Source organism: Ruditapes philippinarum, unplaced genomic scaffold, assembly GCF_026571515.1.
Source record: "Ruditapes philippinarum isolate M1 unplaced genomic scaffold, ASM2657151v2 ctg1665_1_1_1_1, whole genome shotgun sequence".
Lineage (NCBI taxonomy): Eukaryota > Metazoa > Mollusca > Bivalvia > Venerida > Veneridae > Ruditapes > Ruditapes philippinarum.
Window position 1 is genome coordinate 195,836 of NW_026861357.1, and position 19,664 is coordinate 215,499.

Below are 19,664 nucleotides of genomic sequence, written 5' to 3' on the forward strand. Positions count from 1 at the left end.
TATGGACCGGACACGAAAGTGTGACAGACGGACGGACAGACGGACCCTATTACTATATCCCCCTTTTTTCTTCGAAAAGGCGGGGACAATAAAAAGGGCATTTTCAGGGGAGTCTGGGTTTGGTGGTTGTCTGGTTTTGGTGGTCTCCAACCAGTACACTTTTTCCTTCGTAAATCTGACAATATGATGCTTATATGTAAAGATATATAAATGCAAAAGGAATGGGGAAAACAAACAAATAAACAATAACAACAATATGAGTGCACATACATAGGGGGTAGGAAACACGCCTAAACATTAATATTTTGTAGGAATAACAATCATCAGTGAATATTTAAAGCCTAATATAAACATTGCACTTATACAAATATCATTATAACTTTGGAAGATTTATACTTAAACCTGGGTGTTATCTTTATTGAATGACTCAGTTTCTCTGTGTTACCTAATCTTTCAAGTTGTAACTAATGACTTTTTCATTGTTAAATAATGGTTTTAGAGCATGTAAGATGTTTTTCTACCTGACGAAAGAAGCGTATAAACATGTAAACAAAGTAGTATTTTGACTTCCATACAAAATAATACGTTCTAACAATTCTAATAGCAAATATCTTAATAAAGAAATATATTTCGGAAAATATAGGGAGGAAACATGCTAATATATAGAGAGGGAACGTATTAACAAATTCATACAGACTGTAATCTCCCTTTGTTATAAATAAACTTACAAATGTATATAAAGATTTTGAATGTCAGTGTGATATTGACCTTGACGCGAGGTAGCAAAGACCTGCGCTCCGCACATCATCAGTAATATTGGCTCAAAAGATACAGACGACAAACAAACACAATAATATATATATATATATATACAGCAAATGTTTTCGGGCATATAAAAAGGCTCCATAAATATCAAAACTTTGTTACAAATGTCTCACAATGTCAATTATACATAAATAGATAAATACAGAATCCCTAAAGAAAGCCCAACACGGCAAAATTGAAAATGTTGCAGGCTCGGTTTGATTGAGCCTGTTCATGGACGGTACTGGAGGAAAGTGCAAGTTACCTTCCACGCCCCCTAGCACCGGCTTAAGCAGAATTCAACATTTAAACGTGAAATAGTAAAATTTTGAATTTAGAAACATCCACAGATGTGTTCATACGGCGGTTATCATGGAACCTTCAATGTGACACTTCCGTGCCATTCCATGAAAAGCGGCGTATCGTCCCCAAGTAATAAAAAGCGTGTGCCCTAAACGAGAAAACAATGGTCGGAACTAAATAAAATGGAATTTTGAAAGGAGATCAGAGGTTATGAAGCCTGCGTATCACAGATAAGACGTCAAAAGACAAATTTAAAAAGCAGGCAACATATCCTAAGGGTGATTCAACATTATTCAAGTAGGAATATTGGAACCACCCAACTAGAAAATGCCGAAAAGTTGAAACTAAAAATACCACAAGCACAACAATAATGTCGCGCTGAACGATCTTTAAGGATCGAAACTATAACATCATTGATTAAATGTAGGGGGAGACTTTTTACAGCCGCCACACGGCACAAATAACACGGATGTGATCATTAAATAGATAAATACAGAATCCCTAAAGAAAGCCCAACACGGCAAAATTGAAAATGTTGCAGGCTCGGTTTGATTGAGCCTGTTCATGGACGGTACTGGAAAGTGCAAGTTACCGTCCACGCCCCCTAGCACCGGCTTAAGCAGAATTCAACATTTAAACGTGAAATAGTAAAATTTTGAATTTAGAAACATCCACAGATGTGTTCATACGGCGGTTATCATGGAACCTTCAATGTGACACTTCCGTGCCATTCCATGAAAAGCGGCGTATCGTCCCCAAGTAATAAAAAGCGTGTGCCCTAAACGAGAAAACAATGGTCGGAACTAAATAAAATGGAATTTTGAAAGGAGATCAGAGGTTATGAAGCCTGCGTATCACAGATAAGACGTCAAAAGACAAATTTAAAAAGCAGGCAACATATCCTAAAGGTGATTCAACATTATTCAAGTAGGAATATTGGAACCACCCATCTAGAAAATGCCGAAAAGTTGAAACTAAAAATACCACAAGCACAACAATAATGTCGTGCTGAACGATCTTTAAGGATCGAAAATATAACATCATTGATTAAATGTACGGGGAGACTTTTTACAGCCGCCACAAGTTTATAACAAAATGTAAAGATAACACTCAAGTCTCTGATGTTTATTTGTAGAAATTCACTTAGGTAAGAATAACAAATCTCACGTTAAAAGGATGCAATAAATAATTTAAAAAATATTTAAAGTATTCAAACAAACAATCACTTAGTAAATAATCATAGTGATGCCACACAAAAATGTTACAAGAAAAGTATACATAGATAATGTGGCATCAGACTGTAAATGTTAAAAGATATTCCCGTTCAAATAATTTGTAAAAGAGACAGGAAAAGTAATTTAAAGTGAGAAACCATCAAACTATTTTAAAAAGAAGAAAAAAACAACAATTTAATATTACAAATTATAAAATTTCCTTTACTTACAAAACGAATTGCTTAGATCTTTATGCCATATTGATGTAACTTGTATTTTAATATCCAAATTGCTTAAGTATGAGTGAATTGTTCATTGAAAAACTTGCTCAAAATGACATTTATCTTTGTGTTACTGAAAGAACCAATATGTTTTCATATAGTAAGATTATTTGTTACCTAAAACATAAGGGTTATTTTATGCTTTTGATCATCATATGGGTAATGGCAGTCCCCTTATATCTAGAATGAAGTGGTTTATATATTATAAGGTTGGATTATGTACATGTAGAACATTAGTGCTAAATAAGGGTATATAATAACGTCTATATGTTAATATCAAGAACATAAAGGTAACAATGAAATTGAAAAATTAAAGGCGAACATTATATCCTGTTTCACGAGTCATTCATAGACTTCAATTAACAATAATTTTTCAATAGTTTTTTCCCATTCAATTGTCTTTGAAAGAGCTTCTCTATGTCCCTTCCTTCTTATGAAAGGAAACTGAAAGTGGAAACCTTTGTACCCAGGCCTCCATGACCTGTTCCAAGGTTGTGCATTCATCATCTACTTGTTGATCATTCCGGAATGTGTCTCTTCGTATTTTGACTTTGTGCGTATTCGTATCAACTGAAAGCAAATGCCATACTGAAATCCAAATTACATTCTCCACAGTAGAAGAAATTATCTTTATATAAGTCTATTTATTTTGAAAATATGCAACGAACGGTTTCAGGTACAAGTAAAAAATATTCAAGTTAACAAATGAAATATCATTGTTATCTTGAAAAGTTGACAAAAAACTTGACTTTAACCGCAGTAAATTTTCTGATTACTGTAACTGCAAAGCAATGTTGGTAGATGATAATAAAACCTGTTACAAAAGTACAATTTAACAAGTTTTTTTTCTACAACAGTTAATGATATTTTTTGCCTGATATTTTCAAAAGACTTTCTAAATAAATGTTTATTTATTTCAATAGATTTATGAAATAATTACCTTTAAAAGCCAAAAGAATCTCTTGTTTGACCATGTCCATGTTTTTCAGACACCCAAGAGATAGAGGGATAGTTATACCAGCATCTTTTGAAGAAAATTCTATCTTTACTACTTCGTCTGTAAAGAAAGCAATGTTTTCCCCAAAGCTTTCCAATTTCCAGTCTGGCTGAGGTGCCTTCAGTTCTAAATGTTTGTTGACATAATCATATAAGCTACAAATAGAGACATATTCTGTTCTCGAGTTCCAAAAGCAATCACAATGCTTGCAGTCCTTAGAACATTCTCTCTCTTCTGATCTACCTTTCAATCCTTGAATAACATACTTTGTAAATAAGCTGCCTTCTTCGTTTAGAACCGCCTTTTTATCCTCGCTGCATGCGTTTATCTGAACAAATTTCCTTTTTTCAAGTGTAACCTTTGGAGGAAAACAGCGATCAAGGAAAAGAATTAGCCGGTCAATTTTGTGCAATTTGTCTAGCTCCTTTTGAAATTCATCCAATGATATATATTCTGATTTTTTCCCAAGTTCAAACATATTTCCATCGGTAGAGCTACCACCATGACACGAGAAGTATATCAATAATGTATCAATCTCTTTATCTTCACTGAAATTCTTGATATGCCCTTTTATTTTCAACCATGTTTGCGATTCACCCTTTTTGGTTTTCGATTCTGAATCATCCGGTACGACTGTCTTGACTTTACACTTACTAGAATTTAAAAACAAAGTAATACATAAAAGACATGAACCGAAAAGTAGCTAAATCCATACACGACTTTTTCTCAAAGGCATCACAGGGAGGATATTATAGTACTATACCAAAAGGCATACAAGCCATAATATTTAGACTCATTTCCGGAACACTTAGTTTCATTTTGAGGTGGGCATTGATCAGCAAACTTTTTTTTAAATTTACATAGTGGCATACAACCTTTATTACTGGTATTTACAACTTGCAAATTTAGTGACACCATAAACAAAAGACAGAAAACTAATTATCAATAATTGAGACTTGATGGTAAAAGGTAATTTTTTCAGATATGTAAAAATTGTTTTAAAACCAGTTGTAATGTTGTAGCAGATGTCCCATTCATGTTTAAATATTGAAATATTTTTGATAGAATGTTTACGGGGCGTATCATGTTGGGGGGTAGAAGGCAGGATCAGACCTCAGAGCCTGTGGAAACTATCGCTGAATCTTGTAGATTTCATCACCTCATATTTAGCGGTAATTTTCACGGTGTTTGACCATTAATAATTGCCTGCAGGCGGATTGAATTTATACTGGCCAGTTTTTAATTACAGTGTACGACACCTTCGCCCAGGAAGCCAAACGGGGTAAACAATTAATCTTTTAATTGATCAAAATTATTGCCGATAATTGTTCGTTGGAAGGGGCACATAGATATACCAATCAAAGGATTAGTGTCACCACTGCAAAGCTGTAAGGGATCATAATTGGTCGTTATTAGTGTTCTACAACTAGTTTATAAAAACTTGACAATAAAATCATAAAAAAAGCTTCAAAGTAGATTATTTTTGATTTTTTTTACCATGGCATAAATCATCTCCGGGACACCTCCGGGACAGACACCTTATTCCGGGACTTTTCATGTATGCCAAAAGGTCAAAAGGTCAAGGTCATATTTATCTATAATATACGTTTGGTTATAAGTGCTATTTAGTAAACAAGAGGACCAAGATGGCCCCTAGATCGCACACCTGACTCATCGAACTCATCCGAGCAATTACCTTGACGAGCATTCTGACCAAGTTTCATGACAGGTGAGTCAAAAGTTTTTGATCCCAGAAGACCGATATTCGAATATGACTTAGAAATCATCAAAACAAACTTTCAGACCAATGTCCAGGATATTTGGATCAAAATAGTAGCCACTACAGTGTTAACAGGATTTTTCTATTTTTAGCTCCTTCCAAGATAATTTGGTGCAAAACAGTAGCCACTACAGTGTTAACAGGATTCGTCTATTTTTACCTCTTATGACCTATAATTCCTTTTCCTAAATTCCTAAAATTCCATTTTATTTAGTTCCGCTCATTGTTTTCTCGTTTAGGGCACACGCTTTTTATTACTTGGGGACCATACGCCGCTTTTCATGGAATGGCACAGACGTGTCACATTGAAAGTTCCATGATAACCGACGTATGATCACATCTGCGGATGTTTCTAAATTCAAACTTTTACTCTTTCATGTTTAAATGTTGAATTCTGCTTAAGCCGGTGCCAGGGGGCGTGGACGGAAACTTGCACTTTCCAGTACCGTCCATGAACAGACTCAATCAAACCGAGCCTGCAACATTTTCAATTTTGACGTGTTGTGCTTTCTTTAGGGATTCTGTATTTATCTATTCTACTTTTTCATCGGAGATGACAATGTTCGAACTCATCCGAGCAATTACCTAGACAAGCATCCTGACCAAGTTTGATGACAACTGAGTTAAAATTGTGCCCCACAAAAGTGTTAACAAGGTTTTTCCATATATGGGCGGTGTGACCAAGTTTTTGATCCCAGGTGACCCATATTTGAACTTGACCTAGAAATTATCAATACAAACTTTTAGACCAATTTCCAGGATATTTGATTCCAAACTGTAGCCACTACAGTGTTAACAAGATTTCTCTATTTTTGGCTTCTGTGACCTAGGTTTTCATCTGAGATGACCCATTTTCGAACTCATCCGAGCAATTACATAGACAGCATCCTGATAAAGTTTGATGATGATTGAGTCAAAAATGTGACCACTAGAGTGTTAACAAGGTTTTTCTACTTTTGGCTCCTGTGACCAAGTTTTTTATCCGAGATGACCCATGTTCGAACTCATCCGAGCATTTACCTAGACAAACATCCTGACAAAGGTTGATGATGAGTGAGGCAAAAATGTGACCGCTGGAGTGTTAAGGAACATATGTGGACGGAAGACCGATATTCAAAGATCCTAAAAGCTCATCATTTTTGTTATCCCTGACTGTACAAAGCGCAGAAAAAATGTACGCATCAATTTTAAAAGTCTAATAAAGTAACTTCTCCTAGGTACCTTATACCAATAATGCGTGGTGCCAGTGAGGTAACTATCCTCTCCAATTCAAGTATTTCATTTTTCATGGTATCTGCTTTCTCCTGACTTTCATCATCACCAGCAACCAATAATGCTCCCCATTTAGTACCTTGATAAAGGATATAAAGAGAAATAAAGATAAATAAAGTAAACAAGAGCAGATTGAACCGAGTGATGCTCCCCGACTAGGTTTTAGACACAGAAAAGTATATCTTTTGTAGTTTCAGAGTTATGTCCCAGACAAAGTTTAAAGTGTGATAAAACCAAAGTAAGGCAAGGCAGAGTTACTGTTCTTTGCACTGCACTTCTACTCAATGAGATCTATCAATCGACTTGCGCGCAACACATTGTCTCAATATGGTGATTAATTCTGTGAAATAGTTGTAAATTCTGCTAATAAATAGCGAAGTTATGGACCGGACACCTTTTTGCTGCAAGATCATGCTGTGACCTTGGCCTCCATGGTAGCCACCAAAATGTTTCGCGCGACAAATCTTCTCAATATGATGATCACTTCTGTAAAACAGTTGTGAAATCCGACTTCAAATAAAGAAGTTATGGGCTGGACACAATTTTGCAGTAAGGTCATGCTGTGACATTGACCTTCAAGGTAGCGACCCAAATGTTACGCGCGACATGTCGTCTCAATATGGTGATCATTTCTGTGAAATATTTGTTAAATCCGAATTCAAATAACGAAGTTATGTGCCAGACACGATTTGGCTGCAAGGTCATGCTGTGACCTTGACCTTCAAGGTAGCGACCCAAATGTTTCGCGCGACACGTCGTCTTAATATGGTGATCATTTCTGTGAAAAAATTGTAAAATCCTCCTTCAAGTAACGAAGTTATGGGCGGGAAAGGTTATACTGTGACCTTGACCTTCAAGGTAGCGGTTGAATGTTGTGCGCCACAAGTCATCTCGATAATTTCTGTAAAATTGTTGTAAATCCGACTTCAAATAACAAAGGTATGGGCCGGACACGAATTCGAGACGTACGTACGGACTGACGGACGGACAACCCGGGCGACAATATGCTCCCCCGAAATTTTTGGGAGCATAATAAAGTTTATCACTTTGCATGATTAACGACTGTTGTACTATCAAAGTTTTGAAAGTGTGTAAATAATATGTGCTGTCTGCGCTCTTTTAGACTAGACCACATCTCCTAAAATTAAACAAGAACCGGTTGAACCGGTCAAGGTTTTGGACACAGGAAAGTATATAGAAATTAACAAACGGCAAAACTCCAAAATAAGGCAAGGCGGATTTTTTTTGCACTGCACTTCTACTCAATGAGATCTATCTATCTATAAAATTTCCTGATGGTATCTCTTATAGTTTCAGAGTTATGTCTCGGGTAAAATTCAAAGTGTAAGAATGAACAAAGGGCAATAACTCCAAAATTAGACAAGGCTTTGTTTAGGTTCTTTAAGCATTGCAGTTCTATCCAATGATATCTATCTACCTACAAAGTTTCATGTTGATATCTCTTATAGTTTTAGAGTTATGTCCCGGACAAAAGTCAAAAAGTAAAAGTAACAAAGGGCAATAACTTCATATAAGGCAAGGCAGAGTTATGAATTTTTAGTTCTGCGCTGCTACCTAATGAGACCTATCTATCTACAAAGTTTCATGTTGATATCTCTTAAAATTTTAAAGAAATGTCCCAGACAAAATTTAAAGTATCAAAATGAACAAAGGGCAATAACTCCAAAATTAGGCAAGACAGAGTTACAGAGTTTTGTACACCGCAAACCTACTTATTGAGATCTATCTACCTACAAAGTTTCATGTTGAAACCTTTTATAGTTTTAGAGTTATGTTCCAGACAAAGTTCAAAAAGTAAAAATAAACAAAGGGGGATAATTCAAAAATTAGGCAAGGCAGAGTTACGGTTCTTTTGCACTGCACACCTACTCAATGAGATCTATCTACCTACAAAGTTTCATGTTTGTACCTCTTATAGTTTTAGAGTAATGTCCCGGACAAAGTTCAAAGTGTAAAATAAACAAAGAGGGATAATTCTAAATTATACAAGGCAGAGTTACGGTTCTTGTGCACTGCACACCTACTCAATGAGATTTATCTACCAACAAACTTTCATGTTGATACCTCTTGTTGTTTCAAAGTTATGTCCCGGACAAGAAAAGCGGACGGACGGATGGACGGACATTCTTACCAGAGTTACATTTTGGGGTTTTCTTTTGTTATTTCTTTTGTTCGTTTTAACATCACAATACATAAAATAACCCCACAAGAGAAACGGAATGAATGACATCAAAGACTATTGTTGAGAACAATAGACCAAACCCCATAATGTAGCTCTGTTTTGTACGGATAGACGGACGGACGGAAAAGGCGGCGACTATATGCTCCCACGAAATTTTTCGGGGAGCATAAAAAAATTCTGACTTCTAGCTTCGAAACTATGTGCAATCACATATCTGTGCATATATTGACAGTTTTAAATATTATCATAGTCATTCAACGGGGAGCAAATGTTAGAAATTTTTACCCACATTATTGGTGTAGGTGAACTTCTTTAGCTATGTTAGATAAATAAATAGATCTCAGATTTTAATATTAATGCAATATATCTGTTATAATACCTATCTTGGATGAGAGTCTTTCACCGCAATAACAGATTACTGGATTGAGAAAACTGTTTTTCTCGCAAGCCATACATACTCTTATTTTTTTACGGCAGTTGGCATTATCTTCAGTCAACGAAGATTTTTCAGCTGAAATTGCAACCATATTATGTGCGTGCGTAAAACAAGATTATATATGCAACAGGTGCTCTCCAAATATGCACTTATGCCAATTGTCAGGAAAAAATAATTCAATCAATATATATGTCTAATTTTCTCATAGTTTTGGCTTATTATTTGAAAGTACTATACTGGATTTAAACAGGGCAGTTTCACAACAAATCTGCCTTTAAATGCTAATATAATTTGTAATTAAGCATATCAATGCATAACAAGAAATGTCGAACGACACATGTGCCCCCTTTCTAGCCCTTGACTCACATTATTGGTAATTTTGTTATAAAAACTTCCATAAATAGGTACATGGACGTGTTCAATTATGGAAAAAAGAAAAAGAATGAAGACTTTGTGATAAATAGTTTTCAAGATAATGAGACATGTAAGGCCCCTGTTACCTAGACCTTTGAACTAGTGAACCAAAATAAATAGGGGTTATCTAATAGTTATGACCAATCAATATTAGAAACATAAAGATGTTGTGATAAATAGCTTTCAAGATAATGAGCGGAAACCATACTAACATATAAGAACGCTGTGACTTTGACCTTTGACCTAGTGACCCAAATCAGGGGTCACTTACAAGTTATGACCAATCAGTATGTGAAATATGAAGACTTTGTGATAAATAGTTTTCAAAATAATAAGAGGAAACCATTCTGACAGTTAAGGCTCCTGTAACCTTAATTTTTGATCTAGTGATTCCAAAAGCAATATGGGTCATCTGTTGATTATGACAAATCACTGTGCGAAATATGAAGACTTTGTGGTAACTATCTTTCAAGATAATGAACTGAAATCATGCAACCATTTAAAGACCCTGTGACCTTGACCTTTGACCTGGTGACCCCAAAATCAATAGGTGTCATCTACTAGCTATGACCAATCAATATGTGAAATATGAAGACTTTGTGATAAATAGTAGCCTAAATAATAAGCAGAAATCATATTACCATTCAAGGCCCCTGTGACTTTGACCTTTGACCTTCTGAATCCAAAAAAATAGGGGTCCTCTACTAGTTATGATCAACCAATGTATGAAATGTGAAGACTTTGTGATGAATTGTAACTAAGATAATGAGCTGAAACCATTCTGATATTTAAGGCCCCTCTGACCTTGACCTTTGACCTTATACCCCAAAATCAATAGGGGTCATCTACTAGTTATGACCAATCACGATATGAAATATGACAACTTTGTGATACAAAGTGACCTAGATAATAAGCAGAAATCATATCGTTCAAGGCCCCTGTAACCTAAACCTTTGACCTAGTAACCCGAAAATCAATGGGGGTCACTTACTAGTTGTGACCAATCAAAATGTGAAATATCAAGACTTTGCAATGAATTGTAATCAAGATAATGAGCGGAAACCATTTAGACAATTATGTCCCCTGTGACCTTGACTTTTGATCTAGTGACACAAAAAGCAATACGGGTCAGTGTTGATTATGACCAATGACTTTGTGAAATATGAAGACTTGATAATTATCTTTCAAGATAATGAGCTGAAATCATACTACAATTCAAAGACCCTGTGACCTTTGACCTAGTGACCTCTAAAATGAATACGGGTCATCTACTAGCTATTACCAATCAATATATGAAATATGAAGACTTTGTGATAAATAGTAGCCAAGATAATAAACAGAAATTATATTACCATTTAAGGCCCCTGTAACCTTGACTTTGACCTTCTGAACCCAAAAGCAATAGGGGTCATCTACTAGTTATGAAATATGAAGACTTTGTGATGAATTGTAACCAAGATAATGAGCGGAAACCATTCTGACATTTAAGCCCGCTTTTACCTTGACCTTGAACCTAATGACCCCACAATCAATAAGGGTCATCTACTAGTTATGACCAATCAATATGTGAAATATGACAACTTTGTGACTCATAGTAACCAAGATAATAAGCCTACAGGTCAAATACTTTTTGAGCTATGCATGAACAAGTTGAAAATTGCAAATTTATACTAAGTCAAGGGCAATAGCTCTAACAAAACTGAAAAAACATGCAAAATCCCAGGTGCATAGCTTCACAGTGATGTTGATCATTATTCCTGCAAATTTGAATGATTCTTACTCAAGCACTTAAGGAACAAAAAAACACACATACTGAAACGGCTTTTACTAAGTCAAGGACAATAACTCTACAATTACTGGATAAATCCACAAGCAAAATCTCAGGTGCACAACTACATATGCTGACCAACATTCCTGTTAAGTTTCATGACTCTAGGTTAAATTCATTTTGAGCTACGCACAACACAAATTGACAATTGCAAATTTTTACTTAGTCAAGGGCAATAACTCTGACAAAACATAAAAATACACAAACGAAACCCCACATGCAAAACTTCACATGCTGATCAACATTCCTGCAAAGTTTCATGGTCCTATGTCAAATACTTTTTGAGCTACATGTGACACAAGTTGAAAATTGCAACTTTTACTAAGTTAAGGACAATAACTCTACAAATACTAAATAAATCTAAACGAAAATTCCAAAAAAGCACATTTACACATGCTGATCAACATTCCTGTAAAGTTTCATGACCCTAGGTCAAATACTTTTTGAGTTAAGTGTGACACAAGTTGAAAATTGTATATTTTTACTAAAACAAGAGTAATAACTCTAAAAATACTAAATGTATCAACAAGAAAATACCCAGGTGCACAACTGCACATGCTGAGCAACATTCCTGTAAGGTTTCATAACTCTAGGTCAAATACCTTTTGAGTTACGTGCGACACAAGTTGAAAATTTTAAATTTTAACTATGTCAAGGGCAATAACTCTAAAAGTACTAAATATATCCACATGAAATTAACCAGGTGCACAACTACACATGCTGATCAACATTCCTGTAAAGTTTCACGACTAGGTCAAATACTTTTTTGAGAACGAGAACGGACTGATGTAAGGACAGAGATATGAACAAGGGTAATTCTTAAAGCCCCCCCTAAGTGGGGGTACAAAAACATATTTACCAATTGTAAAACTTTCACCATTGAACTTATGTATAACAACAACATGATACTGTAGTCTTGTTATATTATCAGAATAAAATCTTCATATTTTTTCTTATACTTAATTGATAACAAATTACCAATTGGATTGATGATACATTGATGACATTTAACTTCCTCTTTGTTTTCAAATATCGCACAATCCAATGTTCTTTCCATAATGTTCTGAAATGCATGTAAACATCATGACTACATAATCTTAAGATAAATTGTGTTCAAGTATTATAAAAAAACACGTTTATTTAAATTAAAAAAACTCCATGCTCTATGATTTGAAACATTTACTTATAATAGAAATCCATATCCTTTATTCTTGAAAATGTAAAAAACTTAATATTAATATAAGCATTGCCGAGGACCTAATTTTTACGGCTACATAATCAGAGGTTGCCTTTCATGACATTCAACGTTTACAAACAAATCTTTAGTCAATTGTAATACATACTCGCAATTCATAAATCACTTTTGCTTTGAAATCTTCAATAGTCCATGGACATTTCAAACAATTGTAGGATAAGTCATTCAATGTTTGAATGACTTCCTCACATTTCCAAACCTTTGCCTGCAATTTATAATAACTAATTATCAATAAGTAAATTATGTAAGTTTTAATATACATGTTAGAAAAAAACATACGGTCAGATAGGAAATGAGAAACTACACTCAACAAAATAGAAAAAAAAATATGGAATCAAAACGGCAAATTAAAAATGTTTGCCATTCAATGGACTGGAACTTAAATGGATCAAATTGCACTCTTCTTATCTAATTAAAATGTGGTTTAAGTGATTTGGCGTACTAATACAGTACTGTTCTAAATCGAGATAACTGATGTTTTAATGTTTGGCATCAGCATTAATATATTACACTTTGTATTGGAAAAGTTATTTCAACAATTTCAAACATTTGTTTTCGTCATATATGTTTGTTGTCACCTTATATATCAAACAAATACAATTTGCATAAAGTTACTATATATTGTTGTACCTGGTAAATCTATCAAAAACACTCAAAAGATTAAAAGGACAAAATTAATACAAAAAAATGAGGATCCACAAACTGTTAAATCAAAATTATAAATGCTTAAATTCCAATCAATTACTTCATAAGTAACAGTGCAACTGTTTAGGTACTTTTCTCAAATGAGAACAATATTTTCATCAATTATAAATACATGTACATAAAAAACTACATTAGGTTCGGGTATGAAAAGTTAATTTAAATAACTTTGAATTTAAATGGAAAACTGCAGCAAGAGCCCTAATCGCCAAGTGGTCAAATATTAATCAGGATCTAGCTTAGTTTTGACCATTTTGATATACTAACCATTGCTGTGTCAAAGTAGGGAGACAATTCATTCACAAATAACAAATAATAGCCAGTTGTAGAAAAATCATCCAAAATTACGAAGAATTTACCTTAAAGTCCAAGGTCATTCATGAGTGAAGATCAAGTTCAGTCGGGTAAACTTAAAGGTCTTTCAAAAAGGTCGCTACATTCCATTTATAAATATAAAAGAGACCATGATGAATCGGCAAAACAACCACAACAACAGCCTGTAGCATATAGCTGGATTTTTTTCTCCGAAAAGGTCATTCTTTGATAAAGAGAAAATAGAGCAAAACATAATCCCCAAAGACATCCCAACACAGCAAAATTGAAAATATTGAAGGCTGGGTTTTAATGAGCCTGCTCATGGCAGTCACTGGAAAGTGTAAGTTACCATCCACTCCCCATAGCCAAAACTTTTTTGAAGGGTTACAACTAGACTAATTACTTACATCAAGTCTTTCTTCTATCTGATTCTTTTCCATTAGGAAATGATCATCTTCTTGAAGTTCAAGGCTAGTCAACATATCTCGAATAACTTGTAGGAATAACAACAACACATAGTATCAAACAAAAATATTAGCAATTGATCATTACTTGTACATTACACATGCAAAACAATTCCAGTTCAAATACTAGCTTTTTTCCAAATGAATGTTTTATCTAATGTGAATGATAAGTTATACTTGTCATGTTTGTTTCTTTTTTACTCTGAACGCAGATCATTTGGGTGAATGAACATTCTTTGTTCCCTTGCTGAAGATGAATTACAAATATCCGAATCAGACCTTAACAAGTATTACTTACTTTATAAATGGTTTACCAATAAACTTTTATATTTCTTCATAGTTTTGATTTTTTTCCAGATCAGCGTAATGCAGAACAAAAATGTTAAAGTACATAGTTTTAAATATGTAAACTTTGCAGATTTTGACCACATGTTCACATTTTAACCTACAAAAATAAGAGGGCAATGATGACCCTAATATCCCTCACCTGAATATTTATACTTTCCATGACAAAGAACGAGTAATATTTTAAACTATAAATGAAAGCAATATATAATCTAAATCATAAACTGATATCACAAAGTATATTTATATCTGAAATAAACCACATTAAGAAATATTACTGGTTGTTAGTGGCATGTGAAAACAACAGTTACATGTATGTTGTGATACAATATTAAAGGTTTCCTTACATTGAGATTCAGTTGTATATTAACTCGTTGCTATGGAAAGTTAATGTTAGCTATGAAGTTCCTGATTGCTATGGAAACTGAGCTTTAGCTCTTGTAGATTTAGAGAAGTCTTTACTTAATACATATAAGAAGACAAGAAGCGCCGCAATGCGACGAAAACCAGGTTTTCAACGACCAAGTTTTGATGTGACAGCAATCAATAGGTCAAAGTGCACTGAAGTTATTGAGTAGATACTGAAAATTCTATTGTAAGCAAATTACCTTGACCTTGCTCCCAGATATCTAAGTGGCAATCCAAAGCTGCCACTCAGCAAGTTCGGTGTCAAAAGGTCAAAGCAAACTCAAGTTAAAACATGAAAACTAAATGCATTAACCTTGATCACAGACACCTGGGTAGCAATCCAAAGCTGCCTCTTGATATAAGCTACCCATTCATCAAGTTTGGTGTCAATAGGCCAAAGCAAACTCAAATTATTGAGCGGAAACTGAATTTTATTTTTAGTAACAGTGACCTTGACCTTGATCACAGACACCTGGGTAGCAATCCCAAGCTTCCTCTTGATATAACCTATCCATACACTAAGTTTGGTGTCATTAGGCTAAAGCAATCTCAAGGTATTGAGCGGAAACTGAATTTCTATTTTTAGTAACAGTGACCTTGACCTAGATCACAGACACCTGGGTAGCAATCCCAAGCTGCCTCTTGATATTACCTATCCATACACCAAGTTTAGTGTCAATAGGCCAAAGCAAACTCAAGTTATTGAGCGGCAACTGAATTTCTATTTTTAGTAACAGTGACCTTGACCTTGATTACAGACACCTGGGTAGCCATCCTAAGCTTCCTCTTGATATAATTTATCCATACAACAAGTTTGGTGTGAATAAGCCAAAGCAAACTCAAGTTATTGAGCAGAAACTGAATTTCTATTTTTAGTAACAGTGACCTTGACCTAGATCACAGACACCAGGGTAGCAATCCCAAGCTGTCTCTTGATATAAGCTATCCATACACCAAGTTTAGTGTCAATAGGCCAAAGCAAACTTAAGTTATTGAGCGGCAACTGAATTTCTATTTTTAGTAACAGTGACCTTGACCTTGATCACCGACACCTGGGTAGCAATCCCAAGCTGCCTCTTGATATTACCTATCCATACACTAAGTTTGGTGTGAATGGGCCAAAGCAAACTCAAGTTATTAAGCGGCAACTGAATTTCTATTTTTAGTAACAGTGACCTTGACCTTGATCACAGACACCTGGGTAGCAATCCCAAGCTGCCTCTTGATATTACCTATCCATACACCAAGTTTAGTGTCAATAGGCCAAAGCAAACTCAAGTTATTGAGCGGCAACTGAATTTTTATTTTTAGTAACAGTGACCTTGACCTTGATTACAGACACCTGGGTAGCCATCCTAAGCTTCCTCTTGATATAATCTATCCATACAACAAGTTTGGTGTCAATAGGCCAAAGCAATCTCAAGTTATTGAGCGGAAACTTAATTTCTATTTTTAGTTATAGTGACCTTGACCTTGATTACAGACACCTGGGTAGCAATCCCAAGCTGCCTCTTGATATTACCTATCCATACACTAAGTTTGGTGTGAATGGGCCAAAGCAAACTCAAGTTATTAAGCGGCAACTGAATTTCTATTTTTAGTTATAGTGACCTTGACCTTGATTACAGACACCTGGGTAGCAATCCCAAGCTGTCTCTTGATATAAGCTACCTACACACCAAGTTTGGTGTCAATAGGCCAAAGCAAACTAAAGTTATTGAGCGGAAACCAAAAGTTGACGCCCGTCCGCCGCCGACTTCGGCATTACAATAACCCGGTTTTTGTTGAAAACCTGGTTAAAAAATCTATGTTCCCATGCGGGCCAATTTTGACCTGAGGGCTATTATTTGGAAAAAAAATTGTAGAGGTCCACCAGACAATGTTTCATACCAAATATCAAAGATAAAGCCTCTCCATATTATAATAACATATTTGTTATACTATATAAATAGAAGGAAATGTATGGACTCCTATAATCACGGAACTGTGTCAAATATGTTGTTATTATATAATATACCCTGTTAGTAAAAGATAGGTTGCATTATTCAAAATATGAAACTTACTGATCCCAAAGCTATGAATGTCATTGTATTCTTTGGCACCTTTCCAATCACCTACATAAGGACTGTCGTCTTTTTCTTTGGCCAAACCAAAGTTGATAAGGCGTGCATTTAGATATTTATCCAGGACAACATTTTTAGACGTTATGTCTTGATGTAAAATTGGACCTCTGAATGAGTAGAAGAAAATTTGTCACTGAAATTTATGGCATATATCTACATATCTGTCTAAAGCATAATCACACTGGCCATAGGTGTCGCAGAAGTGGTAAGTATATATCGGTACAATAATGGACCATTTGTTGCAGAAGAAACATAAACCAGTGCTGTTGGAAGACAACAACGCTCGACTACTCGCAAGGGTGTTTCATTGAGTATAATACTGCTAACCTATGTATTCATAACATTGTTTCTATGCCATATCAGTCTTATGGGTTTTGTACCAATAATGTTAGATAATCACAGAGAAGAAGTGTGTGAAGTTTCAATCCCTTCCCTTCACTTGTTATGGAGATACCAGCTTACACGCAAAAACCTAACAAAAAATTTCTAAGTCAAACAAGAGCACCGCTAGGCGGAGCATTATATGCCCGAAAGTATTTTTTTTCTTTTCTAAGGATGAAGCATTTGTAAGACATTACATAAATTAAATAAAGTATTACCTCCTTGAAATAGTAATCCTCCTATAAAGTTTGAATATTGTGGGCCAAATGGAACTTCAGTTATGCTCTGGAAACTGTTTTTAGTTTTGAAGGTAATTAGCTACCTTGAACTTTAACCGTGTGACCGCCAAAATCAATAGGGGTCTTCTACCCAATATGGACAATCATCCTATGAAGTTTTTCAACACTATGGGCCAATTAGAAAGTAAGTTATGTTCTGGAAACTTTTTTTCAGTTTTTTAAAGTAATAGTGACCTTGACCTTTGACATTGTGACCCCGAAAATCAATAGGGGTCTTCTACCCAATATGGACAATCATCCTCTTAAGTTTGAATATTGTGGGACAAATAGACCTTTAAGTTATGCTCCGGAAAACTGTTTTCAGTTTTAAAGTAATAGTGACATTGACCTTTGACGCTTGTGACCCCAAAATCAATAGGGGTCTCCTACCGCAATATGGACAATCATGCCTATGAAGTTTGAACACTGTCAGCCAAATGGAACTTAAGTTATGTTCCGGAAACTGGTTTTTCAGTTTTAAGGTCATAGTGACCTTGACCTTTGACCTTGTGAACCCCAAAATCAATAGGGGTCTTCTACCCAATATGGACAATCATCCTTTGAAGTTTGAACACTGTCGGCCAAATAGAACTTAAGTTATGCTCCGGAAACTGTTTTCAGTTTTAAGGTCATAGTGACCTTGACCTTTGACCTTGTGACCCCCAAAATCAATAGGGGTCTTCTACCCAAAATGGACAATCATCTATGAAGTTTGAACACTGGCGGCCAAATGGACCTTAAATTATGCTCGCGGAAACTGTTTTCAAGTTTTAAGGTCATAGTGACCTTGATCTTTGACCTAGTGACCCCCAAAATCAAATAGGGGTCTTCCTACCATATGGGCAATCATCTATGAAGTTTTGAACACTGTGGGCCAAATGGAACTTAAAGTTATGCTCCGCGAAACTGTTTTTCAGTTTTAGGGTCATAGTGACTTGACCTTTGACCTTGTGACCCCCAAAATCAATAGGGGTCTTCTACTCAATATGGACAATCATCCTATGAAGTTTGAATGTTGTGGGCCAAATGGAACTTAAAGTTATGCTCCGGAAACCAAATTGCTAACGGACGGACGGACAGACGGACGACGGATAGACAGACGGAACGGACGGACGGACAGACGCCCGGGGGTATAACATAATATGCCCGAAATTCTTTCGGGCATATAAAAAGAAACTAAACATGCAACAAGAGCGATCAGTGATCACATATGTCGCCTCATGATGGTCACTTTCATGTTGGGACAAGTTTTGTGACAGACGGACAGACAGACGTACAGTGCACAACTGGACTTGGTAGGTACTGATCATTCCTGTAAAGTTTGGATAAAATTGCACAAGTAGTTTATGAGGAGTAGTCCAGACAAGCTTTTGTGTATCTGGCAACACACAGAAAAAACACCTTTTTATCAAAGGGCCATAACTAGGCCAAAATCATTCAACCGGAAAACCCGTGCAATATGCGCCAGGACTTGAGCTACAGATCAATCCTGTAAAGTTTTATTGAAATTGCTTAAGTGGTATAAGAGAAGTAGTGCGGACAAACTTTAAAAATAAAAATTATTAAAGGGTCATAACTCTGACAAAAATCATTGAACCGAAAAATGCTGACAATATGCACAACTAGACTTGGTACTGATCATTCCTGTAAAGTTTGGATGAAATTGCACCAGTAGTTTATGAGGAGTAGTCCGGACAAGTTTTGTGACGGACGGACAGACATTTGACGGAGAAGTGATCCCTATATGTCGTCACTACTCCGTAGAGGCGACACAAAAACGAAAATCAGAGTTATGAAAATTGTGTGAATCATGTACGATTATCACAGACAACAAGTGTGTGAAGTTTCAATCAATTCCATA

The 19,664-nt window shown here is 35.4% G+C and overlaps 1 protein-coding gene across 1 annotated transcript in view; it reads right to left on the reverse strand.

The window, feature by feature from the left end:
- Positions 1-880: 880 nt before the first annotated feature.
- The window catches only part of LOC132715351 (uncharacterized), a 42,205-nt gene continuing 23,421 nt past the window's right edge, over positions 881-19,664 (reverse strand). Inside the window, exons 6-13 of the mRNA XM_060698342.1 lie at positions 17,085-17,251; positions 14,212-14,297; positions 12,876-12,992; positions 12,511-12,595; positions 9,234-9,365; positions 6,601-6,730; positions 3,543-4,252; positions 881-3,172 (exon numbers count right to left, since the gene is read on the reverse strand). Of these exons, the coding sequence (XP_060554325.1) occupies positions 3,018-3,172; positions 3,543-4,252; positions 6,601-6,730; positions 9,234-9,365; positions 12,511-12,595; positions 12,876-12,992; positions 14,212-14,297; positions 17,085-17,251 (1,582 nt within the window). The 3' untranslated portion in view covers positions 881-3,017. The remainder of the gene's footprint in view (positions 3,173-3,542; positions 4,253-6,600; positions 6,731-9,233; positions 9,366-12,510; positions 12,596-12,875; positions 12,993-14,211; positions 14,298-17,084; positions 17,252-19,664) is intronic.